At 34.9% G+C, this 27,959-nt stretch overlaps 1 protein-coding gene across 1 annotated transcript; it reads right to left on the bottom strand.

Annotated features, from left to right (window-relative positions):
- Positions 1-20,599: 20,599 nt before the first annotated feature.
- On the bottom strand, positions 20,600-25,599 carry LOC143920855 (uncharacterized). The gene is made up of 5 exons (XM_077443846.1): positions 25,368-25,599; positions 25,165-25,287; positions 24,415-24,710; positions 23,246-24,349; positions 20,600-23,125 (listed from the first exon to the last, which is right to left on the bottom strand). Exons 2-5 carry the CDS (start codon positions 25,276-25,278, stop codon positions 22,561-22,563), a joined length of 2,079 nt encoding a protein of 692 aa, XP_077299972.1. The 5' UTR covers positions 25,279-25,287; positions 25,368-25,599; the 3' UTR covers positions 20,600-22,560.
- Between the last annotated feature and the right edge of the window lie 2,360 nt (positions 25,600-27,959).

Raw genomic sequence — 27,959 nt, 5'->3', positions numbered from 1 at the left:
TTAACGTTGATTAAGTATTTGAAGATTATTAGATTCACTATATTATGTTTAAAGAATAAAAAAAAAGGTTTAAGTTAAATTATTTTTTTGACTACTTAGTACATACATAGGTTGTGGCGCCGTCTTATAATAATTAGTGATGATTCACAACTATTTCATTGAATTTTTGCCTTAAAAATGTTAGTGAAATTAACGCTCGTTGACTACTGGTTTACTAGCGCTGATCACCTGATCTTGCGTTCGCGCCAAAAAGGTCTTGACGTATGAACAAGCTGTATACAACAGCCAATCAGATTTCGCGACTCATCGACCAATGATATCACTGTTGGGTGAGTATCCGATGGGTATAAATATTAGTCGGCTTTGATTCGTGTGACATTCGGAGCTCGCAAGTCGACAGATCAAGAACAATAAACTACCTCTACCACTAGTGATGCCTCTTTTACTCTGATTTCGGAAACCACTCTTCACGTCCATGCTACAATATTATATTCTAATAATATATATAATATCGATATTCTGTGTGTCTGTCTGTGTATCTGAGATAACGCTCGTCGTACAATAATAGTCTTTTCGTTCGACATACGTACATATGTACGTCACAGTTAAACCAATGATAACAAAACGTACGAATATAATAACAGAAGAAAAAACTTCTATATATACTGTGTGCTACCAATGTTTCTTCTAGGCAAATTAGTCTCTGCGTACTTAGCGCCATCTATTGAAAATTTATTTAATTTATTTATTTTTCTATTGGTATTTTATATTGTTTATATGTAGATAGGTAGGTATTTAGTTTTTACCATTTTTTTATATTAAACAATTAAATATATTTAAAAATTATTTGAAAAAAATTCGACCGCGTGCGGATTGAACACGGGACCGACACATTTCTTTAAATTTTTTCTATTGAATAACTTAATATGCCAACACCCATAAGATGATATTGTTACGTACGCCGCGGATTAAGCGAATAGAATCCCAGAGACTATGTGACCGTTCAAGGGTTATCTGTTAACGGATTAACTAAGTGCTTGCACTTACTTCCAGGATTATAACTGGACTCTAAGTGCATTTAGGCTAAACAATGACCGTTATTAGTCATTTCTCAGAATCGGTACGGGGATACCCAATGTCGTGGGAATACATATCCGAATACGTGACTATACAATAGGTAAACAGATTAGACGTCCTGAGAGATCTATCATTTATAAGGCGGTACGTAGGCTATATCAGGTCATTCTGGACTGAGCACTGCCAGTGCGTGTATCTCCTTAATCATCAGTAAACGCTGTGAAACGACTAAGGCCTTTTACTTGGATCCTCCGCCCACCCCTACGTAACAATATTTTATCGATTACAACACTAGTTATCGATAAATATGTTTTTATATTATATAAAAAAAACTTCTAAATATGACGGGCTGAAAACCAGACTGCATTTCATATATGCTAGTATTTTAGCACTTAGACCAGATTTTTTTAAAAATGTCACTTGTTTTTTGTCTGGTTTTCAGCCCTTCATATATGGTATTGTTATTTTCACATCTGTATAATGTGGTAAATTAGATTTGAAAATTCGTTTACATTAAATTTTAATTTCATTAATGAAGTAATATAGCAAACATCACGTATGATTACATTTCTAATTTAAACAAACTTTGCATTGAAATAAATTTCATTCTACAAAATATATTCTACATTCTATGAAATGTGTATTTACACCCGTCAAAATTCGATTCCGCATTGTATAATATTCTATTTCACGTTCGACAAATAATGTATATTTGCATTTGAATTGAAATTATGTGTTTGTTTTAGAAAATCGTACAATTTATACATAAATGTGTTATAAATAGATCTATCATATGCGGAATGATTGATTGCGATCTAATGCAGTTAGCTACAACTTTCGTATGGTCGAATTGCGGTATAAATTTATATTTTACGACTTATTGAAAGACTTGCTGCGTCTTTCAATGATATAAAAATATGTGTTGATCAAGTGAAAATTGTAATAAAATCGATTTATACCGAGGAGTAGGGCTAACATAATTTCCGGGACCAACATGCAACGTACGAATGGAAAATGTAGGAAAATTTTATGGACAAATTGTGTTGCCTAGACCGGATGTGAAACAAAACACTATAGTGCAATAGCGACACAATAGTGCAATAGTCTTTGACGTTCCAATTTGCAAGACTTTAATGTTGTTAAATAACACAGAGACGATGGGAAGGGTAAGGAGAGTCGTGGAGAGAGAAAGTATGCAATCTATTTTTCTTTCACTGTTATTTTATTGCATTTATTTTAACGAGTGACAAACACTGACAACTCAAAAGCTTACACTTTTATCATACGTGACTCACACATGCCATTATTTTCACTCATAGACTAGTAGTTAGTATATAATGCTTTGAACAAAGTAGTCACGGGTTCAATTCCCACTGGTTTCTGCTGGGCCAAACCTTGGATTTGTAACTTCAGATCGATCGTTTCCTATCAGAGTTTGCCAATGTATCTGATTTTCATTGAAACGGTTCCAAAAAATTGGCACCCTTATCCATTTTCTCGCAAAATTTCGATTATTTAGCAATCTCGAATTTTGCTGAATAGTATAAAATGCTGCAAATTTACAAAATTGACCATAGATGTCTTTGTGGATGTTAATTGATATTTATTTACGTTGTACAATACTAATAATACTTGTATTAAATGTAGCCAGAAGTATGTATGTTTAGCACCAAGAGATCAGTGGGTTCGATCCACTATACTGCTAGTTAGATTTGGGGGTATTTGTGACTCCAAATCGATCGTTTGTTATTAGAGTTTTTCCAATTTTATCTCATCATTGTTGAAACGGTTCCTCAAAATAGGCAAAAAATCATTTTTCCTATTAGCACAAATCTTCTGTATTTATTGTATGTACAATTTATAAAAAGTATGTACAAATATAAATCCATAGATGTCTCAATGGATTAATTCTGTAATTAATTAATTGTTATTTCGTGTTCTTCAGCTTCTCGAAATACAGTGATTTATTTAATAATAAAATACTGCATTGTTTGTAAATTATTGTCCAGGAAGGCGCATTGGGGTCTTCCTGTAAAGTCCTCCTGGTATATATCTATGTAAAATGTAAAACAAAGAATGTTTCTTGCCAGAAAGGCGCATTGTGGTCACGTGTTAGGCTTATCTGGTATAAATTTAAAAAATAATAATTTGAGGTTGAACACATCTACTATATTCCTGTAAAATTGGCTTTCTTATCCAATTTTCGATTGCGAAAACCTTGAATTATTATTATATCTTGGGTTCCGCCAGATTTTCTCTATGGATGATTATTGAAATATAAATATGTAATTATTCGTATTGTTTACGATGTTTATAATGTCTGAACATATGTAGATGGCAGGTGTTGTTTCGATATTTCTGTATGTTTAATTATGTATTTAATAATATATGTATTATATAATTTATCGATTCTTAATTTGTTTAGCACATTCGCCGCATTGGAGCAATCTTTTAGGCGAGTGTGCAAGATTAATTAAAAAAATAAAATAAAATAAAAAATATATATGTAGGTATATTTGTATATACACCTATATTTTGTCTGATAGGACAGGGTCTGTGCATTACTGGTCTGCTGCAAAAATCAGTGCACTTTTGTACGAAACATCACATCTCATATAACGCAGTAGCTTTGAAGATTACTTTTATGCTACCACGTTTTCAATTTTCGCGAAAATACCGGGCGAAAATAAATAGAGGACATGACCGGGAAAATCCAGACGTTTGGTGACCCTACACCAGGCGGGATGTGCAAAAAGGAGGAAAACTAGATGAATTGCTTCGGCGATACGCAGTTTACGAGAGCGGTTATCGTTTCTTTCGCAATGTGAATTTCAATAATAAAACCATTAAAAGTTCGTCGGCTCGGCCTTTATTCGAAAAGTGGAAAAAAGGGGAAAAAACGTAGACCGCCAAATAATTTACAGACGGACAAACGAAGCTAACGGGTGAAAGCTTTCCGAACGAACGTTATGCAAATGGCGCAGAACCCACTATGTTATTGTGGTGTGGTGAGCTTTCAATGCTGATTAAAAACTTCAATTTTTGCAATGTCTCAAATAGGCGATAAATCGCAGACAGGTCTGATTTAGACGTGGGACAGCTAACAGTTGAATTATTTGAAAGCTCTCCCTCTCTCTCTCTCTGTCTCTTTCTATTTCCCTGTATGTATGCAAGTTGTATTATAAAAGAATCTCGCTATCCATTATTCATATTGACATGTTTGTTTATACGTAGATGATTTATGTGTAGAGTAGTTCCAGCGAAAATGGTCAATTTTTCTCTTCAAAGCTTTTATAACATGTTTGTTACGATGAATTTACATATATTATATTATTTTGATTTTTAAATGCTTTTTATTATTACTAAATTAATACATCTTATATATATATTTTAATAGCCACTGATCTACTGATCATTTTCTATTTTAAAATTTTAATTTATTTTTGTTAGTAATCATAGTATTATATTATTCTAATGTTAATGTACAGCATAATAGGAAAAAGAGCTCAAAAACCTATTTACAATTCTTACAAATGCTCATAATACATCAAATAGATAATATTAAATAAAGACTCTCTAAAGTCGATGATCTAAAGCAGATTTTGTTTAGGTGATCTGTGTTTATACCTTTAGGTTATAGACATTTTGTTGTAATCACCGATACTCGTCACAAGTGTGTTAGTATGGTTATTAGTGATTCTGTCATAGAATCTACTGGTTAGTTTGTTAGTAATGTCTGTAACTAACGGAATATTATTTATGGCATGCAGTTTATTCAAGTTAGTATATATGGGTGTATTATAAATTATTTTTAGGGATGAATTCCTAGAGATAAATCGATTACCAAATGGAGTTTTTGAATTGTATTGATGATATAACTATAGGTAAGTTGTTTTGATGCATTCCGCCTCTCCCTCTGCAAAATTCTTCATCTGTTGCCCATCTCCGCGAAACATGAATATCGAATGCTCATTAAAATGTCAGAGGCAACCTGGCGATCTTTCAAAAAAAAAAAACTCATTAAACGTTTCATTTCACATCCAGTCTAGACCTATTGCAAAATACCCCCTGCAAACCTCTTGTAAAATAAAAATGTGTAATTATTCCGTTATTTAATAATAAATTGAATATTCAATAAAAGGCAATGACCACTCTACTAATTTTATTTTACTATAAACAGAAGCCTCATCTATGTAAGTGATTTGTATTTGAAATTGCGCTACGACAGGCAAACTGCTAGAGACTAGTTTGCCGATAGGCTACTTTAAAGTTAATTAGTTGTTTCTCAATCGATTCTTCTGCAGTTAAATATCTTAGATTTAATATCAGTGCATTAATATTATTCTAAAGCTAGTACAATAAGGTTATGTTTAAGGTTTTTATTTATGATTATTCGTGTTGTTTTATAAATATAATATTCTTTACATTCTGAGCGTAGTTGAGATGATGTTTTTATTTTATTATAAGAAGATATAACACTGTGAAATAAAATGAAATAATTTAATAAATTTTCCCGTCTATAAGTATGAAAAAGTGATTCGGGCCTATAAAAAGCTTTTTAACTTTTAGTTTAAAATCATAGCTTAGAACGTAAACTTTCATGTAAAGTTAGTTATAATATTTAGTGAGCTTGGTAAACAAACTCGGCAAAAGAGTTAAAGTTATCGTAGAACCCTTTGAACCCGGAACAACTCAAACTCAAGTCTAAAACATATATTTCGGAAGCTATTTGCAATTAATTTTGTTCGAAAAAAGAATGATTAAATTTTAAATTTGATTATATTGTGATTAATAAAAAAATGAAAGAATTTACAATTAAACAGTACTTTATGTAATTTGAAAGTTGTTGAAAGTATCTTTCGGGATGAGTGAGATATAAATTTAATTTGTTCCGCTTTCATTAAAGTTTGTTTGTTTACCGTCCATGGGTAAACTTACATTTCTTGAAGTTTAATTTCAATCACAAAAGAAGTTTAAAGTTTCGGCATAAATAAAGCTAAACAGTTTGCTTTAATCTTTTTTGGCGCACGGGATAATTTAGTCCGGAGAATCGTGTTGATGTTAATGCAGTTCTTTGAGCTGGATTGCAAAAGTTGTACTAGTTTAAAATGTAGCATATCTTGAAAATAATAGTTAATCAAAACGAATTAATTGATAAGAAACGGATGAATTAAGCTAAAGTCAATGCAGTTTGTCACCATGAACAATTCATTAATTATTATCATAACTTATCAAATGGCTTGATGCAACTTATTCAAAATTACTTTGAAAATCAGAGGCAATTTGTCTTTTATCATCCCAATTCCTCAAGAGAGTTTATTTCGCATTCTGGGGTACCTCAGGGGTCCAATCTAGGGACATTATTCTTTTTAACTTATATTAATGACATTTCCAAAATAATTAAGTATTCAGACTATCTTTTAATCGCCGATGACCTTAAACTTTTTAAGACAGTTAAGTCTCATAATGACAAAGCCCTTCTCCAGTTGAACTTAGATATGCTGTCAAGTTGATCTGTCGAAAATAAATATATTGATAATATATCTAGGACGATATATCTGCTCAACCGGATTGCTGGTGAAATTGACCTCTTCAATATAAACTATGCTGATCTGGTTGAGTGGTTGTTGAGGAATGCCAATAGTTGTTTGTAACAATTGTAGATGTGATGATATTGAAAGCACTTTTTTGAAGGTCTTTATTTTTTTTTTTTTGTATTTAATTAGACTTGTGTGAAAAAAATTCAATCTTAACAAAGTGGAAAAACAAAAGCATGTTTTGTATAAAAAAACGATTCTCATTTAGCGGTGAACGCTTAAAAAAATGTTCAAAATCGCTGCTCAAAGCCGAACTCTACATACGCTTGAACGGATCCTTTGAGAGATTTTTTTCAACATGGTATATTTTTCAATACAAAATTTAGAAGCGTACGTTTGACTTGAAAAAATATGTATTGTTTAATATTTCCACTAAGACTAATCCGAGTCCCTATCTATGATATCCAACTGAGCTTATGTGTATTAATATTGTCCAAAGAAACACAACTTTAGCATTTTAGACTCTTAGACTGTCTGACTTAAACATATATTTACAAATATAGTAGTGTAGTATCATATTTTTTGTTCACAATGGTTTTTGAAATATTTTATTAATATATGTATGAATATAAAAATATTCCAGTCAAAGCCCTTCTCAGATGGAGCCATGACCTTTTGTATTTAATTTTTTTATGCTTGTTACATCCTTAACCCTTTGAATGCCGACCAATGCCGATCGGCATATTGGCAACAAGTCTATGAGCCTGAAATACGCCAATGGGGGGGGTTGTTTTTTGAGTATGTAAAAAATAAACAAGAATACTACCCGCTAAGCCTTTCCAGGTAGCATTGAACATGGGTCGTGTAATCCATGTCAATGTTTATAAAGACTGGTTTATACCGTAATTCCTGAATTTATAACCATAGCAGAATTTCTCGATCGAAATCTCTAGCTTCTGAGTATTTTAGATTTTGGCTTGGCATTTAGATTGTGAGCATTACATTTTAACAACAATGAAGAAGATGCAACTAGTTTTGGAAAAATACATTCATTAATAGACTTATTTTGTTTATTTTATATTGTTGCAAGATACATTAGAGAGCCTAAACACATCTTTACAAAACTCTAAATCCTCGGCGGTAGCTATCTAGGGTTTGTTTGGAATAGCTACAATTTTTATACCTGCTTTCTATTGCATTTCTAAATAATTATAATTGGAAATGTTGGCGAAATTTTCAGGGTGGTGGGCTTTCAACAGAAAAGACGTCAGCACTCAAAGGGTTAAAAGAAAAACTAATCTATGTATGTGACATTACCAAAAGTTATTTTTTTAAATAAAAAGGTATGCTAAATAATTCATAAGCACTTCATCATCTAAAAGCCAACATACTATGATCAACTTTTATTACGAAAAGCTATAAAAAAAATGTTGATTTTCAAATGATTGCCTGTAAACGAAGTCATATAAATAATATCATGATCCATATACATACGTAGTTATCATAAATCAAAATTTAATATACAATAAAGATGTATATAAAATGTGTGTTTTATTTAAGGTAAACTTCCGGTCTAACTGTTGAAACGTTCGTCATGCATATACAATGTATTCTACATTGTACATATGTATGTATATACTAGGTATAAAGTAAATTTGATTGTGCTCAATATGAACTGGATGATATAAGCAAATTTATTGAACTGAATAGAAATTTATCATTCAATTTATTGTATTAGAAGTGCAGTGTGGCTTCGAATGCAGTAGTTTTTACGAGCACAGTTAAGTGCACCAAAACTCGTAAAAACATATCACATTCATATGTACATTTGTAATGGAAATATGTATATATGTACATATATGTATAAGTCGCTCATATAAAAGAAAGTCTGTTAAGCTTTGTTTAACTATATAGTCATATGGTAAACGACTGGAAAATTTAATTAAATGCAGTCTCAAATCACACAATTTGCATATATTGAAGGCATATGGAAAACTCGAAATTGTATCCGAGTGGAAAACAGGACTGTAGCATTCAGACTTTTTTTTTTTGAATATGTACAGCTAAAAAATGCAGAGCACTTTTGAAAATAAATTCGCAACAATCGAGAACCTTCTACAGCATTATTTTATGACTAGTGGCCGGAGCACGAAAACTCATGCTTGTAGAATGGAAACATTGAATTTTGAATAAAAACTAATTTTTTGTTTGTATGCAAAACACGGTCGACCACGCGCGCGCTTCGCGCTCATCTGTGGCTTATTTATATATAAACATAAGTTATATGTTATGTATATATAAATATAGTGTAAGTTAATTTACCTATATAGGCACGCGCGCGTATTACATTATGCGCCTTTTTCACCCGCATTGAATTGTTGAAAAATGTGTGTGTGTGTCTTTGTGGATGTGTGCATGTGTGTACGTTCCCGCGCAGCGCATCTGACGCTGACGCCCCCCGTTCCAACTCACTCAATATCAGGAGCACATGTCTGACGTTCCATACCCCCCCCCTACACTTCCCCGCTACCCCGCGTCTCCTTGATACGAATGTATCGGTCGTCACATACATAACATAAATATGTACATACAAACATCGCGTCCGTTTTTATATACAATATATTATTATTATTAATTTATCATAAGAGCCAAGTTAGGCAGTTGTAGAGATCATTTTTGTGATCCTTTTCAAAAGTGCTACAATCTATATCCGATGTCTAATCACAGTCATAACCATAACCAGCATAACCAGCAGCGTGGACTAGTGATTAGCATACAGTTGTCACGGGTTCGAACGCCACAGGTGTTTTGCATCCCTTTCCCAACTCTCTCGCAAAAATTCGAGTTAGCATCTCGATTTCTCGATAGTTTGTATAAATGCTGCAAATTTCTCCATAGATGTCTCTGTGGATGTTGATCGCAACTGCTTTGCATAATGCTTACAATGCTTCTGTACAATATTTAACGATAAATGTCGTGTTTAATGTATAAATACAAAATAATTATGTATTTATAAATTATATTTTTTGATCTGTATATATGCATTGAAGCGATCTGTAAGACGAGTGTTCATATTTGATTAAATAAAAAAAAACTATTTTTAATTTATCACACTGCCCTTAGGGCCGGGCCGCACCGCTCAACTCGCGAGCAACTCGCGGCGACCAGACTAATGCATGCAGGTAGATGGTACATGCTACACCCGTCAACTTGTTTGTCACACACATTTCCATACATTTTTTCGTGTCGCGCAACTAGTCGGCCGACAAAGTTGCACGGTGCGGCCCGGCCCTTACAGACGTTAAACCGTCGATGCGCATGCGCAGTCTGTTTTTCGTACAGTCGTTTTTAAAGTGGTTGTTCCGACTAAGGGCAAAATCACACAGGGAAGAACGGCACGTCGTGTGCTTGGCTCCCCGCTGTGGGTGGTCTCCTACTAAGGGATGAACCGTTATCACTCCAGGGGGTGATTTTAAAACTATCTAAAAAAAACAATGTACCACGTTCATCGCTGTGTTTTCGCCTTAATTGTCTGATGGTCGGCATTCGTGGTGTTAAGACCTTTCCTTGAGGACGTTTAGGGCATTATTATAACGAGTGCACGGATGCGTGCGTTTGGTCACTAGTTTATCGGTGGTTGAAGACGCGCTGCAGATATCTTCTGGTCGCTGTATAAATAGACCGTCAATTTATTTGATGAAAATTAAAAGCGCCAAGTACATAGAGCAATTGACGACGGTCGAAGGTCTCGGTCGGTTGAATTAAAACTGTCAAAATACAAAACGGAATAATGAATGAGCGATTAGCGCCGTTGGCAGTAAATCTCAACGATCGTCAAAGCGGAGTTAACGGGTTAAATATTTATTGCGAGGTGATTTTCGCCTTTTGGACGACCAATTTGCCGAGAGTGTAAAATAGACTGGGGTTGGGGTGTTGGGGGTGCGACGAGGCAGGACAGAGAGACGAGGATGAGGTGGGCAATTAATTAATTTACGCGAAGTTTAAACGTCTCTTCCAGATAATTACCGTTAAAATTGAATTAACGAGGCGGCCGATAATTCGTTATCGTCCGTGGAGGGAGGACATGGTCGTCAATGGACAATTTTGGGTGCGTAACGACTACAATTCAGCCGTTTATACTGTGTTGTAATAGGCACTAAAGGATCTGGTCGGACATGCGGGAAGGTGTTAATACTTCCATCTATTCTGCCTTGAAATTCCTTGTCAGGAATATTTTATAATACTAGAGGAAAATTCAGTCGAAATTCCGGAATTATATATATACTAGTGTTGTGCCCGAAGAAATATCATCGCATAGATCAGCGGTTCCAAACCTGTGGTACGCGTACCACTTGGTGGTACGCGAAATAAGCTAAATGTATGTAAGCTTATTGTAAATCATATTAACAATTAGATACAACATAACTTCTTATTGAATACTTATCTCGCTGATAAAACCGACTGAGGAGATATACAGTGAAATGTCAGATTTGACATATTTGGCCAAAAATCAATATATATCGTGTATTACATTACATGATGCTAGACGCCAAATTTGAAATTTATATATACATATAAGAGTTAAAACTATAAATATTTAAATATTAGAGATAACGAGAACCTATAGAGCAAATTTTATAAAATATAGAGTGAATTATAGGCGTTTAAACAATTAAAATCTTATATGGCCATATATCAAGGCGAACAGGTTGGAAGACATGGGATGAACGCTTATTAAACGTCAGGAAGGTTTACGGGCCCCGTTTTTAAAACGCGTTGTATACGATTTTTTATCTCCGACGTAATGGCAGACGATACATTAACGTGTATTGATGACCAAAATGAGCAATATGGCAAAGTATGAAAACGATCGGATAAGAGATAAAAATGACCACTAACACGAAAGCCATGTGAAACGTAAAGGAGGTATGTAAAAAATCAGTAATGGTGGACATGCAAGAATGAATGATTTACAATCATAATTAAAAAATACCATGTAAAAAAAAGTTTTTTAAAAACAAACCTCTTTTTTAGTTTTGTATATAATATTAAAATATATAAATTATTATTATGAATAAAAACACCAATAATTTTATTTTACTACCGCCATCTATGTATAAAACTAAAGACTAAATAGACGTCACCCAGATTTAAAATTTACAAACTTCAAACGCGTCTTAAACGATATGTTGTCTCTATCGTAATGGCGGAAGATTCACTTACTTATATTGATGACCAAAATGAGCAATATGGCAAAGTATGAAAACGATTGGATAAGAGGAAATCTTTTCCTGAATTGTAATCGTAAGTGAAACGCAAAGGAGGTTTGTAATAAAAATACAAATATTTTTTTATATAATTAATAAAAATTATCTTAATTAGTCATCGTTGACGTCAATATGCACAGTTGAAGATTGAAAATCTGGAAATCGATACATTTTCCTTAGATCCACAGCATGGATTTTCGAGTGCATTTTTAAATTTACTAAACTCGATAATGATCTTTAATGTTGCAGATAAAATTGAAATTATGATTAGAAAATTATATTTTAGAATCTACATACATACATATGTATTTGAAAATGATCAACTGAAGTATTTTAAACTTACATAATTTCTTATCTGAAAACAGATAAGAAATTATGATTTACGTGAAAAAATAATTGAACATTTAATAGGGATGAAATCGTCTTTTACGCAGTGCTTCCCCAAATCTTAAGAAGCAAACAATTGAATTTGAAACCCCTTTGATAATGAACATTTTCGGACAGCTACCAAGGAAAAGGAGAACTTGATTGAACTTTCAAATTATAACATTTAAAAACTGAATTCGAAATGCATAAATAAGGTTATTAATTTTTGGCTAGGTATTAGTGAAGAATATGAACCACTTTCTGACATAGAGCTTATTAGCGATAAACGATTTATTAAAACCATTTATTAATAATAGAAGTATGATAAAATAGTACATTAAAAATATTGTTGCGTAGGGGTGGGTGGAGGATCTAAGTAAAAGGCCAACAGTCGTTTCACAGCATTTATTGATGATTAAGGAGATACACGCACTGGCAGTGCTCAGTCCAGAATGACATGATATCGCCTACGTACCGCCTTATAAGGGGTAGATCTCTCAGGACGTCTAATCTGTTTACCTACTGTATAGTCACGTATTCGGATATGTATTCCCACGGTATGAGAAGTGCAACCATTGTTTATCTTACTTGCACTTAGCCTATCGCTAATCCTTGAAACCACTTATACCGATCGCACGGTATGCACTTAGTTAATCCTTGAACGGTCACACAGTTTCTGGGATTCTATTCGCTTAATCCGCGGCGTACGTAACAATATATTAAACTTTGAGCATATTATAATTGTGACTCCGTAAATAATTTTTTTTCCACAAAATTTCTTAGCAAAACAGATCTATATATTGGGTGTATTCTGTCTTCACATTCCTTGCCTTGCAAATAATAATTACACTTGCAAAAACAAATTTTATGAAATACAATAATTTTTATATGGCTATGTACTACCAAGTGGTACGTGAGTCAAAAAAGGTTGGGAACCGCTGGCATAGATCATGGCATATTAAGTTATTAAATAAAAAATAATTAAAAGAAATGTGTCGGTGCTGTGTTCGATCCGCACGCGATCATATTTTTTTCAAACACCTTTTTAATATATTTAATTTAATATTTATTATGAAAAAAAATTATTAATAACTAGTGTTGTCCCGATGATATATCATCGCATGGGTGTTGGCATATTAAGTTATTAAATAAATAAAAAATTAAAAGAAATGTGTCGGTCCTGTGTTCGGTCCGCATGTGGTCGAAGTTTTTTAAAATACCTTTTAAATATATTTATATTAAATTGTTTAATATGAAAAAAATGGTAAAAACTACCTACCTACATATGTATATATAAACAATAGAAAAATTAATTAATTAAATAAATTTTCAATAGATGATGCCAAATGCTCAGAGACTTATACATATATAGAAACAGTATATATAGAAGTTTTTTCTTTTGTTATTATATTCGTACATTTTGTTGGCAGTGTTTTAGCTGTGACGTACATACAGTGGTGTAGTCGGGCCAGGTCGCCACCCTGGTACTTCTTTTTGAGCCAGGTCGCCGCTCTGGTACTTCGATATAAAAATTGTTTTTCGACTACAATTAAAAATATTTTTGCTTATATTTCATATAAAATTTTGTATACCAAATATTATGAACAGGCTCTCGTTTTAACATTTGGTGACTACAACCGTATCCTCACTCAAATGCCCATTTGAATGTAGAAAAAAAATTAAAAACAGCCCAACAACAACCCATTGAAAAAGCTATAGACACTTTGAATGATGCCTAAATCGAATCAGCTAACAAAAATTTCAGAACTGTATATTATATTGCAAAAAATAATAAGCCTTACCATTTTGATTGACATTTCAAATTAATTAGCATTTGATTTTTTTATAAATATTTGTACTACCAAAATTAGAATACATATTTTTGAAGTAACGAAAAAAGCGGGGGGGGGGAGTCGTAAAAATTAAACACCGCCCTGGTACTTTTTTATTTAGCACTACACCACTGCGTACATATGTATATAATATAATATTATGTTGAATCGAAACGACTATTATATAATAGTACGGCGAGCGTTATCTAACACAGACACACACACACACAGAATAGTGATATTATATATTGCACATATGTAGGTATATGATAAGAATTAGCGAAACATCTATGTTATAGATAATAAATTTTTGAAACCATATACAAATAGTGGTGACATAGTGGGTAGGATGATTTTTGCCAATTTAATGGAGGAACCACTTCAACAATGAAATCAAATAAATTGACAAACTCTGGAAACGATCGATTTGGAGTCACAAATATCCAAGTCTGACCAGCAGCACTTAAGATTATACTCGGATTAAATTCTTTTCAGTCAAGGTCAGCTTATGAGATTGAACCCGGTGACCTCTCGGTGCTTAGTATCAACGCAACCACCGAGCCACCTTCTATAAACTTCATTTGAAATATAAAATTTGATTTGACTTCTGATTTGGGTTTAGTTATTATACAATACCAAAACGGAATTTAAAAATGATTGAATGAAAATAATGTAATTGTGGAATATTATATAATATTTAGCTTTAATAGGTGCATAAACAATGACGTTGTTGCACTTATACATTCATCTGTATGTTTATGAGACCGAATCTAATTCCGTCCGGTGACTTATCGCCACTTTGTTCCACTTTCAATAATTGTTACAATTCCGGATCGTATCTACATTATGTCAACAACAACACATTTTCTCTGCAAATTCCATTATACCATTTTGTAAGCAAAGCGCATAATTTCTTGGAAATTCAAAAATAAAAAAGCTTAATGCATTGGGAGTGGCTTGATGGCCACTTTCTATAAAACAAATTTAATTTTCGATATCGGGCGTTGCTTACTTTTTTATTCTTATTTGGTAAGAGAAAATAATCATTTACATATGTACATATTCCCCAAAGAAATAATGAAGATCCTCTTCTTAAATGTATATTGACAATATACTTAAATTCAACTCGGCTAAATATTGCAGCCGAGTACAAAATTTTATTTGGCTTGAAGTTTTTGAAGAAAAACTTCTATACGAACGGTATAATGAATCGCTTTAGCGGTGACGTCAGCGTCATTTTATGAACTAATTGTTTAAGTTCATTCTAAATTTCACACCATTTCACAGAAGATGGTTTAAAAATCGCATGTTTATTTAAAACAGGCAGCACACTTAACGTTTTCAGAACTCTTGACGACGATTGATTTACGATTCACGCACAAACTTAACTATAAACCGTCGAGTGATATACGACCTTCTGATCCGTTTTATGGACCACTCTCCATAGATATCCAACAATTTGTTACCACTATCTGAGAGGTCTTGGGTTCAAACCCCGATTACTGCTAGATTTTGATAGTAAGTCTTTAGGACGCGGCTAGATGTGTTGACAAGTATCCTGGCCTATGGAAACTCGGTTGAGTTTTTAAGAGGATCGTTTATTATTGTACAGTATATAAGTTTATTACAAGTATGGTATATTCACGGGAATTGGGCTAGCTCCCCACTTTAGTGGAAGGGCTGGCTCAAATGGCATCTGAGTCTGTTGCTCTGGATTATATGCTGGTTGAGTGATATCATCCTGCTTTCGGGAGCTCGAGGTTATCCTTTGTCTCCAGGTGACGAGATTATACTTCTAGAAGCTTCCATGTTTGTATGGGAGTGCGATGATGCCATCGTATGACTTGTGTATTATTGTGAAACTAGTGTTGTACCTGATGAAATATCATCGCATGGATGTTGGCATATTAAGTCGTTAAATAAAAAAAAATGTGTCGCTCCTGTTTTCGATCCACAAGCGTTCGAATTTTTTACAAATACCTTTTAAATATATTTAATTGTTTCATATGAAAAAAAAATGGTAAAAACTACCTACCTACATATAAACAATATAAAACAACAATAGAAAAAAATATTTAATTAAATAAATTTTCAATAGATGGCGCTAAATTCCCAGAGACTTGCCTAAAGGAAACATTGGTAGCAAACAGTATATATAGAAGTTTTCTTTCGTTATTATATTCGTACATTTTGTTGGCAGTGTTTTAGCTGTGCATATGTATGAAACGACTATTAAAGTACGGCGAACGTTATCGTAGATAAACACACAGAAAGAATAGCGATATTATATATTGTGAAACAGATGAGATCACTGATTTTGATTCGGGATAGCACAAGTTGTGCTATATTTCTACAAATTGATTGTCTCCTACAATACAAGCACTTATTTTAGCATGTTCTGATATGTTTAGTGAAAGTCGAACTTAAATTCAATACGAAATACAAAACTGTCGTTAGGTATTACATATTGAATTTACCGTCCATATACAAGTTTGCACTTCAATAAATAAATAGATATTACATTTCAGAGAGCCGTTTATGAATTCAGGCGTTTCCTCAGACTCCAAAAGAAAACGTCACTTCTCCAGACAAGATCATCCGAGCGAACTTTGAGTATAAATTTTCAATTTCATTATCTAATGCTGCCGTAATGTCGAACATTTGCCATCTTATACGACCCACCGCCATGACGCATGAAAAGCCGTTTAATTTTGACTCTTAAGCAAAGTGAGCCGTAAAAATAAATATACGACCTCTGCTAAAATGTTGAAACGTTTCAATATATCCGATCAATGTGTGGGTAGATAGATGGATGTGTTCTTTTTGCGGTTGTTTTTTTTTTTTTTTTGAAGGGGAAGGGGGGGTTTATCAACCCTCGCGAGCGTCTTTTATCCCAAAAAAGGTTTCCCGTGTCACGTAGGAGTTCTGATATTTACTTATCCCCAAAATTATGTTGTTTAATCTAAGTGGTTTCTTGGGTTAGGCGAAATTTTAAATTATTATTCATTGGTTGTGTGCGAGTGTTTGTCCTTTTCGATAGGAACTGTTACGGTGAATATTCCCTTTAAAATCGGTAAGGTTGAAGTAAAAGTACCACATCGACTACTTTCACAGAATGAAGAAGTAGTCGATGTGTGCAAGGGTTTGGTGAAGATGAAAGATTATGGTCCGGAATAGAAACAACTGTACAAAATCAAAATTCTCTTTAAAATTAAAAAAAAAGGATATCTTGTGTCAGAAACGAGTAAACCTGTTTGACGATTTGTGATAAAAAATGAAATAAAAGCAGCCCTTATTAATTGGAGCAAATATAATGCTACTCAAATGATAAGTTTAGTAAACGTATGTATACTGTGGAGGGGTCTACGTGACGAGCCAGAATGTTAAATTACAGAAAATACAAATATCGGAAGGCAAAGATCGAAAATCAAAAGATCTACCATGCACCCTTTTTTGATCTTTCGACTTAAGATCTTTCGATTTTCGATCTTTGCCTTCCGATATTTGCGTTTTCTGTAATTTAACATTCTGGCTCGTCACGGAGACCGACTGTGGGTACGTATGTATACAGTGTATACAGTGCGAGTTGGCACTGGTTCGGGTATGTCGATGAATCCCACTTTACTTCCTTCCCGCCCGTCATATTAAATTGTCGTGTTTACAACAATACCGTGTTTAGAGCACTCCAACCACCTACCACAATACTAAACGGTTGGTTTAATAAATGTGTACTGTTCTAAATTATGTTGAAACGTCATTTACCTCATGTTCATTAATTTAGTATTGCAAGTTATGCTATTTCATTTTTTTTTATAGTGAACAAACAAACATGTAAGAGGAAGGCCACAAGGAGTATGAGTAGATGAAATTAGGAAAGTGTGTGATCAGAGGAGAGGCCTTCATCCAGCAGCGGATGATGAGTGACTGTAAATAATGATGATGTATGTATGTACATCATAATCATTAACCAGAAGCGTGGATTAACGGTTAGCATATTATGCTTTCTAGCACAGTGCTCAAGGTTCGGTTCTCACTAGTAGCTGCTGGCCATACCTTAGTTTATGACTCCAAATCGATCGTTTCCCACCAGAGTTTGCCAATTTTTCTGATTTTCATTGAAATGGTTCCTGTAAATTGGCATCTCCTTCACATCGTATAAATGCTTTTACTAATTGTAGTGATCGTAATGCATATTTATTAGTACACTCGTCGTTTTGGAGCGATCTGTAAAGGCGAGTGTATATGTTCGATTTAAATTTAAAAAAAAACTATGTACATACATACGTACATAGAACGTATTCAAAACACTGCCTATGGATATTTGATAATATTATAACGTGGACGTAAAGAGAGGTTTCCAAGATCGGAGTGAAACATGCAGCGATGTGGTAGAGGTAGTTTATTGTTCTTGATCCGTCGACGAGCCAGCTCCGAATTGAAGCACGGAACAAATCCGCCGATTATTTATACACAGCGTGTACTCTCAGCACAAAGAGATCATTGGTCGATGAGTCGCGAGACCTTATTAGTTGTTGAATGCGGTTTTTGGAGCGAACGTAAAATCAGGGCACCAGCGCTAGTAAATCAGTGGTCGACGAGCACCAATCACCTAATATCTACGATACAATCTTATATATGTACATGCATGAATACAGTTTGTCCCAAGTCACTGACGGATTAAAAATTTGAGCTGGCACCTAGGGTGAAGATCCAGATGCCAAAAAAAAAATAGGCGACTGAATGTCAGTCTTCCCACATAAACACATTGGTGTGCCAATGCATAAATGCGGGAGAACAGAAATTCAGTCACCTATTAAATTATGAAAGTTTCAGAGCCTTTTATTTGAATTCATTTACCAACCTCTCGAGTTGAATTATCGCTTCCAACGCCATCTATTTAACTTATTCGACACAGTAAATATGAAATAAGTAAATATGAATTAAATAAAATTCCACTTAGAAAAATCATATTTCGACTATTCTTGTGGATTAATAACAAAAATTCGTTTATTTTATCGAGATAAGCCAGTTATCAATAAAAAATTTGTTATTAATCCACAAGAATAGTCCAAATATGATTTTTCTAAGTGGAATTTTATTTAATTCTCATATAAAGACAATATAATACATTATCTCTATTAATTCAATTCAGATTCGTGTAAATACGAGTAAATACTAGTACGAGCTGTTAGGTGGCAATTTTACCGATTTAAATTCAGCACACTTCCAATTAACCCTTTTAAACGAAAACAAAAAATAGTGTCGCCAGAACACTATCCCAATAAACATGTTTAAAAAAAAAACGTATTTTTGACTTTTGATTTGAACTGGACGACTACTTAGAGAGATTTGAAAGCTGAAAAGTATTACAAATGAAAGATAAAATACCCGACTATAGATTCCAATATTCATTTTGAACAGGAAATTGACAGATTTTGGGACATCGACCGAACACCAAGATATAGAAAAATCGCGCGATTTAAAAAAACACACATCCGAATCTCGAGCCAATCAACATTTTTTTACCAGATTCGTGTTCACTGGGCATAGATCTATAAGAAACATTGAAGTATAATGTATATAATAGTCATTCCTAACAAAAGTATCGCTTAAAAGCGAGCCATCGAAGAGAGAGATGGAAAGTCAGAAGAGAGACAAAAGAGTGAGGAAAAAAAATTCGTGGAAGTGATCGTCCCTTACAACAACTGGACAAAACAGCTGACATCTCCGGGCACACGGATTTTTTGTGGCAACATTTTTAGGGGCTGAGAGCAATTCTATGCATACTACTTCAATGTAGATAAAGTAATAATAACTGTTTTTCAATGAGTGAGGCTGGTCCGAACATCTATCACGTGCACATACAGATGTTTGGACTTTGTCGAACTAATACTACCACACAATTTCACTAGTAGAGCCTATTTCAAAGAGATCCTACTGCTACAGATATCCTACTGCAACTGAGAAAAACAGCCGAAATCTCCGTCTGCACGGAGTTTTAGTAGCAACATTTTTGGAAGCTGAGAGCGATTCTACCCATTCTACTTCAATGATAAGCAAAGTCATATCTCATCTCTGAACCATTTTTCGTGTCGTACAGTGTTATTTATACACAGCGTGTACTCTCAGCACAGAGAGATCATTGGTCGATGAGTGGCGAGACCTTATTGGTTGTTGAATGCGGTTTTTGGCGCGAACGTGAGATCAGGTCATCAGCGCTAGTAAATCAGTGGACGACGAGCACCAATCATATAATATGTATCTACGATAGAATATTATATATGTACATGCATGAATACAGTTCGTCCCAAGTCACTGACGGATTAAAAATTCTTATTTCTACATTTTTTAATTATTTACTGATACATATTCCTAAAAACTGGCACCTAGGGGGTGAAGATCCCAGATGCCAAAAAAAAAAAAAAAAAAGGCGACTAAACGTCAGTCCTCCCACATGAACACATTGGTGTGCCAATGCATAAATGCGGGATAACGGAAATTCAGTCACCTATTAAATTCTGAAAGTTCCAAATAGCCCTTTATTTGAATTCATTAACCAACCTCTTGGGTTGAATTAACGCTTCCAACACCACCTATTTAAGTTATTCAACACAGTAAATATGATTTTAAATATATTTTTAAATATGTATATTTGTAACGACAATAACATTTATATGATGAACATCAATGACTCAAAAATAAGGTAAACAATATAAATTTAACATATCTATATAACCACATATGTATAAAAAAAATTTAAATAATTGAACATGACAAAGTCAATTATGAATATCACAGAAATAATATTAGGTAATCATTAGAATGGATAACTACTCGTTCACAGTGGCGTCGCTAGGGGTGGTGTCATCTGGTGCGGTAAAATAATTGTATCCCCTCCCTATCAACTTCCCCATGGACTTTCTTTGAGTCCTTTCGTTTTAGACCATACAGGTTTTTTTATATTTTTCTTAGTAAATTACATTCGTCGTTTTTAAGCTCTTAAGGCGGTTTCAGACTATCGTTTTATACGCGCGTATAATCTCGTTTTTTGAAGTGCATGTAGGCGCGTATAGGCGCTTGGTTTTCCATACGCGCAACTCGTACGAGCGTAGACGCGCTTATAAGCTCGTATTATCCATGTTGATACTAAATCACCACTACCGGTTCGAGCGAAAACGCCGGAATAAGCCCGTGTACGCGCGTTCGGTTTTTTGAAGCGCGAAAAGTAGCGCGCGTGTAAGCGCGTATGCCGAAACGACCGTATACGCGCAGAAAAAAAAGCTAGTCTGAAACCGCCCTTAACACGTGTTTTATATGTACATATATTTAGAACGTCTTTCGCCATCAGAAAATCATTTTCTGCAACGATGGGAAAATTTCCAATTTACTTCCCGGAAAAACGTTTTAGTGGATGAATTTTTCCACGTTCTTCTCTATTGAAATATGTGAAGGGAACCTGATATTCAGTCGATAGATCGAGGAATTTGAAAAGCCAATTATGGCTCATATTTGCACCAGACGGATTTTGCGGTAGCTGTATAAATACAGAAAGCTGTATATATACAGAAATTATAATGAGATATGTAGCCGTTCCAGGATCAAATTAGCAAAATTAAATATGTCAAATTAGCGTCATGCAATTGGAACAATTTGGTGTCACCCGGACCGTACTCCCCGCATGGGCCTAGCAACGCTACTGCTCATTCATCAGTCTGCTTCCAAATTCGATTCGACTTTTTTACCAGATTAGGTTATGTTTGGGTAGAAAATTATAGACGCGTCAACACTCTACATATCGGCAAATCAAATTTGAAGCCGTTGAAAACTCTTCCATTTCAAATATGCATAAAAATATTTGGCCCTAAACATACAAATTAAACGTACAGACATCGTCCAAAAATTAACACATTCATAATTGAAAAATCCTCTTTGGTATAACAACCAGCAGAATAGACTAGTGGTTAGCATATAATGCTTTGAACAGAATGGTCACGGGTTCAAATCCCACTGGTTTCAGCTGGCCAGACCTTGGATTTGTGACTACAGGTCAATCATTTCCTATCAGAGTTTTCCAATTTATCTGATTTTCATTTGAAACGGTTCCAACAAATTGGCAACCTTACCCATTTTCTCGCAAAATCTCGAGTTTTCAGCAATCTCAAATTTCGCTGAATTATATAAAATGCTGTCAATTTACAAATTTGACCATAGATGTCTCTGTGGATATTAATTAATATGTACTTTGTATAATACTAATAATATTTGTATCAAATGTACAATGTTTCTGGCCAGGAAGGCGCATTGGGGTTACCTGTTAGGCCTTCCTGGGATAAATTAAATATGATGCAGTTTGTACTTAAAGTTGAGTTCAGAGAATACATAACCAATATCTGGCGCTTTGCTGAGTAGTCCAAGTTTTCATTGCTTCACTGGTTTTTGGAATTCAATTAGAGCTTACATATATAATTTAGCTATATAAAATCAATCCATGAGACTGTTCTGACAGCGAGGACTCCTCGCAATGTGTCTAGCCAGACTGCCTTGATTCCGATAAGACCTGGTGCAGACTTCGCACGATATGGCGGCACCTTCAAAGTGGACTGTGTCGATGTGCCTATTCAAAAGATTCAGCTCGGTGAAGGTTGTCGAACATCTGTCGCACTTGAACGGTCTCCATTGGGTGTGCGCGCGGATGATGTGCCTCCGGAGCTGATACTTGGCCGGGAAGCACTTCTCGCAATAGTCGCAAACGAACGGCTTCTCCAGGGTGTGCACGGCGAGGTGCGATTGCAGACCACTCTTCATGGTGAATGCCCGCTCGCAGTAGTTGCACACGTACGGCCGTACGCCGGTGTGAACTCGGCTGTGGATCTCCAGACTCTTGGGATACGTGAAAGACTTGTCACACCTCGGACAAACGTACGGTTTGATGCCGTAATGCGTCTTGACGTGTTGGTTCAGACTCTTGCTCATTTTGAATATTTTAGGACACAATTTGCAACGTAGCATCTTGTCACCATGGCGCAGCATATGCTGGTTGAGGTACCTGAAAGTTAAATTGCACGTTTTTTATTCATTACAATCGGAAGAGTATATGATTGTATAGTGTGCTGGAATAGTTTCCCGAGAGGATACAGAAATTGACTGACCCTCATATCATATTTACCTTTCTTGATTGAACGACATATTGCACACTCGGCAAATGTGCGGTCTTTCAACGTTATGTATGCCCATATGAGTCTTCAGCTTCGACTGGAACTTGAATGCTTTCGAACAAACGGGACATTTGTGCGGCTTTTCAATCTCGTCTATAAACTGTACGATATCCAACTGACTGACCTTCGACTCCTTATTCGATTCCGAGTCGGGCAAATCAGACTCTACCTTAACATCGTACATATATTTATTTTTTTCTATTGGATCGTCGACTTTAGACTCGTCGTCGTCTGTTTCAAAGTAGTCTTTGGGTTCAATTTTTATTTCCACTTTAGTAATTGAGTCATCCACGTAATCGATTGGCTCCAGAGCTTCTTCGGTTTTGATTTCTTTTTTAATAACAAAACTGTCATCGGTTTGAAATGTTGAATCGAAATTATTCACAGCAATAGAATCGCTTTCATCGTATGCCGGAATTTCATTGACGTATGCAAAATCTTCCAATCCTTGCTCCGTTACGTGTTTCTTCTTCATATGTTTCAAAAGTTGATGCCGATTTTTATGCCACGTGCTGCAAACTTTACATTGCATTCCGGTGTTAGCATCAGGCTTTTCTCCGTGTATTACATAGTGCCGTTGAAGATTGCTCCTCGTGCTGAAGAATCGTTCGCAGACGTCACACTGTAAGCCGCCTTTCTTAAAGTGAGCCCGCAAGTGTGTCTGCAAGTGAAATTCGAAATAGTACATCTTCCGACATAGATGGCATTTAAACGGTCTCTCTTTGTTGTGATTTCGAACGTGACACTCTAAAAGGAATTTGTTCTTGAACTTCAACTCGCACTCTGGGCATTTGTACTCTTTGGGACCGTTGTGCCGTCTCATGTGCCGGACCAGGTGGGACTTTTGGCCGAAGTATCGATTGCACGGTTCGCAATAATAGGAAGTTGCTGCCGAGTGCAGGCTGACCATGTGTCTTCGGACCATGTATTTGAATTCGAAAGATCGGCCGCACAGATCGCAAATGAACATCTTTTGGTTTGAGGGATCCGTGTGGGCTACTCGGTGCGATATGTACGGACCGTGTTTGAAGAACATCTTCTCACAATCCGGACACCTGAAATGTGAATTTTCGTTTGAAATATATACTGTTAATGATCCGAGCTGGAAATTTTGGTATACCTGAATGCGACGTGATCGCCGCGTGGAACTTCTATGCCTTCGTGCTTCTTGTGTATGTGCTGCATGAGCGTGCTCAGACGAGGAAAGCTGTCGTTGCAATTCCGACAGCAGAATGGTTTACCATCTCTCGAATAGTCTACAAAGTATGGCAAGTCTTTGTCTTCTAAAATTAAAAGTTTATCTTCCGGTATAACTTTTTTGAGCCTGGTATTTGCTTTTCGTTTGCTTTGAGTCCACGCTGGTGATTCAGTTCTGTCATCCGAATTGTGTTTTTTCTTTGGTTTTTTAGGTGAGACCTATGTTTTATTTAAAATACATACATATCAATTTTTTAATTTATGTATACAGATATATATGAACGTTCAAACTTGCTTATTATGAATACAGCTGTAATGAGAAAAAATTTAATTGTTTTTTCATACAATCGCTTAGTTATAGTATAAATAGCTAGCTAGTTGTTCAAATTCTGGGAACAGCTGTGAAACATCATTGATGGCAAAAGCAACAACTATCATTCAACTAAGCCATACTTAATTTAATTAATCAGCAGCCATTTTGACGTAAGAAACGAATTTTCTCATAACTATCAAATATTATGATGTTTAGTATTAAAGACATTGTTTATTATACAATAATATAACTGCTAATGAAATATGAGTCGATAAAATAAAAAAAAACACAGGCAAATTCCCGTGTTTTGAGTCTCATAATAACCAAGTCCGACTGTAATTTACTAATAAATAAAATAACCTTGCGACTAGATTTTGGAGGATCCTTATCATCATACTTTTCATATTGCCAAGAATAATCAAGATCTACTTCAGTCTTTATATGCACTGTTTCGATCTCAAATTTGCCCTCCATTTCAATATTCTGAAACGTTTACAAACATCGTTCGTTAAAATGTCATAGGGAAATAAAAGAATTTGCAAATAAATAAACAAATTGTTTACCGATTATAAATATTATGATTATAGGTTATGTTTGATAACAAATATATTTTATAAAATTGTAAGTATGGTGTAATAAATAAATTAATTAAAAAAAAATGATATCAGATTTGGTAATTGTTTAAAATTTAAAACTACAGCGCCCTATGGGGGCCCCGGGGGGCGGAGGCCCTCAATATATGCGGCACCCCCTCTCATCGATCCGCTGACAGCCACTGCTGCCAACTTTTATTATTGTTTCATACAAGTTCACAAACTGTAATGTTTTATCAATTCGTTTGAAGCTTTTGAGCATTTGTAAGCTCATAGTTTAACCATTATATTTAAATAATCATCGAAATTAATTTATCAATACGAAACTTTACACGAGACTATGTACTATGAGAAAGTGATTTTTTTTCGCTTATATTTTATTTTTTACATCCATACATATATACAAATATACCAGGAAGGCCGAACAGGTAAACCTTAATGCGCCTTCCTGGTCAATTACAAACAATGCAGCATTTTTATTACATAAGTCGATGAATTACGAGACACTGAAAACTTGAAATTTTATTTTATTTTATTTTATTGTTACAAATCAATATACACTCGTCATTACAGATTGCTTCAATGCGACGGGTGTACGTTAACGAAATACAGAATATATAAACAATCAGAAATACAGTAATACATATACAGTCAGAATATATAGCATATAACAATTAATCAGAAATAATAATCATAGAGACATCTATGGATTATTTTTAGATTTTTTTTTGTGTACAACTTTTTATACATATAATAAATATGAAATTATAGAGATATGGAGGATGAACGAATGAGACGACTGGCATGTTAATGCATGTGTTTATTATATGACAGCTGAAGACAGAGTGAGTAGTGGCTCTCCGAACCCAGCCGGGTTGGTCCCCACTCGCAGGAAGGCAACCAAACTCGACCATGTCGTATAAGCGAGCCGCCAGAGATATCTATAGATTTCAGATAACTGTGCATATTTATTAGTTTACTGTGCATAATAGATCTAAAACCAATTTTCAGGAACCGTTTCAGCAATGATCAGATAAAATTGGCAAACTCTGATAGAGAAACGATCGATTTGGAGTCACAAAACCCCCAAATCTAACCAGCAGATGGCGAGGACTCGAACCTTTGACCTCAGTGGTGCTAAATATATACCAAATTTCTGGCTTAAATAAACGAGACATCTATTAATTTGAACATACATTTTTATTGTATATGTACATCAATCATAGTGTATATACTCATATAGTGGTGACATAGTAGATAGGAAGGTTTTTAGCCAATATTATCAGCAGCCGTTTCATCAATGAAATCAGAAAAATTGGCAAACTCTGATAGGAAACGATCGACCTGGAGTCACAAATATCCAAGTCTGACCAGCAGCATTATAGAAAATACTCGGAATAAATTCTTTTCAATCGAGGTCGATCAGGATCGAACCCGGCGTCCTCTCGGTGCTAAGCCAAAGCCTAACGACCGACCCATACTGTTGGCTTATATACCGCTCTTGACGTTGGGAAAACTCCGAAAAAATAAATTGAATACAAAAAGCTGCGTGTGCGCAATATACGACCATCTGTTGATCAAAATGGGGGCATTAGACTTACATATTTGTCAGTATGTTAATTAGGGTAATTGGATTACTACGCACATTGTGATCCCCCAATAGACAATTTTTGCGATGAAAATCGCGAATACGGAATATTTGGCACTCGAGTTCTTATTAGTATAATAGTTATCGTTATTATGATGGAAATTTCAGCTGCCAGATGTTGTTATAGAGATTTTAGTGACTTTTGTCACTAAAATATAATCACCGAACCGTTAATTAGACATAATCGATCGATCAAACAATAGGCAAAGATTAGAATTTACTGTGACTATGTAGAGTGACACTAACAAAATTATAAACAGGATATGAACTTGTGCATAATATTGTGGCGGCTCGCTATACGACATGGTCGAGTTTGGTTACCTTCCTGCGAGTGGGGACCAACTCGGCTGGGTTCGGAGAGCGGCTACTCACTCTGCCTTCAGCTGTCATAAATAAAACACGTGCATTAACATGCCAGTCATCTCATTCGTTCATCCCCCATAATATATTCTCCAGTCAAGGCATGCCTAATAGAAAATAAATCACATGATTGTACGATTTAGTTTAGTTTAGTTAAGTCCGTTTACCGTAATATCATACTAACGAGAACTCGAGTGCCAGATAATACGTATTGGAGATTTTCGTGGCAAAGATTGTCGTTTGCACGATAGCTATGCGCGAAATAGTCCATTTACCTGATATATTTTTTTATTGAAGTGGGGGCCTCAAATTTTAAATGAGCCTGGGGGCCCCCCATTTACTTGATCCGCCACTGTGTACACCTATAAGATAAATAAATAAATGTGGTAAGCGGCACGTATTCCTTAATTGGTAAACGGATTATTCCGCAAAAAGCGATCTCGCGCACGTCACTAAAATCTCGATCACGGAATATCTGGCACTCGAGTTCTCGTTAGTACAATATTTCGCGTGGGGAAGCTTTCGATTGATGGAGTTTTTGGGTACCAGATGTT

The sequence above is a fragment of the Arctopsyche grandis genome, chromosome 13 (genome assembly GCF_051622035.1).
Source record: "Arctopsyche grandis isolate Sample6627 chromosome 13, ASM5162203v2, whole genome shotgun sequence".
NCBI classification, from domain to species: domain Eukaryota; kingdom Metazoa; phylum Arthropoda; class Insecta; order Trichoptera; family Hydropsychidae; genus Arctopsyche; species Arctopsyche grandis.
The sequence above is the reverse complement of the archived record's forward strand: the minus strand, read 5'-3'. Positions and strand labels throughout refer to the sequence as shown.

Bases quoted from the DNA above. Each gene is read 5' to 3' on its own strand.
- LOC143920855 (XM_077443846.1), bottom strand. From the start codon at position 25,278: ATGGAGGGCAAATTTGAGATCGAAACAGTGCATATAAAGACTGAAGTA. The intron at 24,711-25,164 runs GTTATTTTATTT...AATAAAACATAG, and splicing joins CTCCAAAATCTAGTCGCAAG to GTCTCACCTAAAAAACCAAA. The intron at 23,126-23,245 runs GTAAATATGATA...TTTAACTTTCAG, and splicing joins ATGTCGTTCAATCAAGAAAG to GTACCTCAACCAGCATATGC.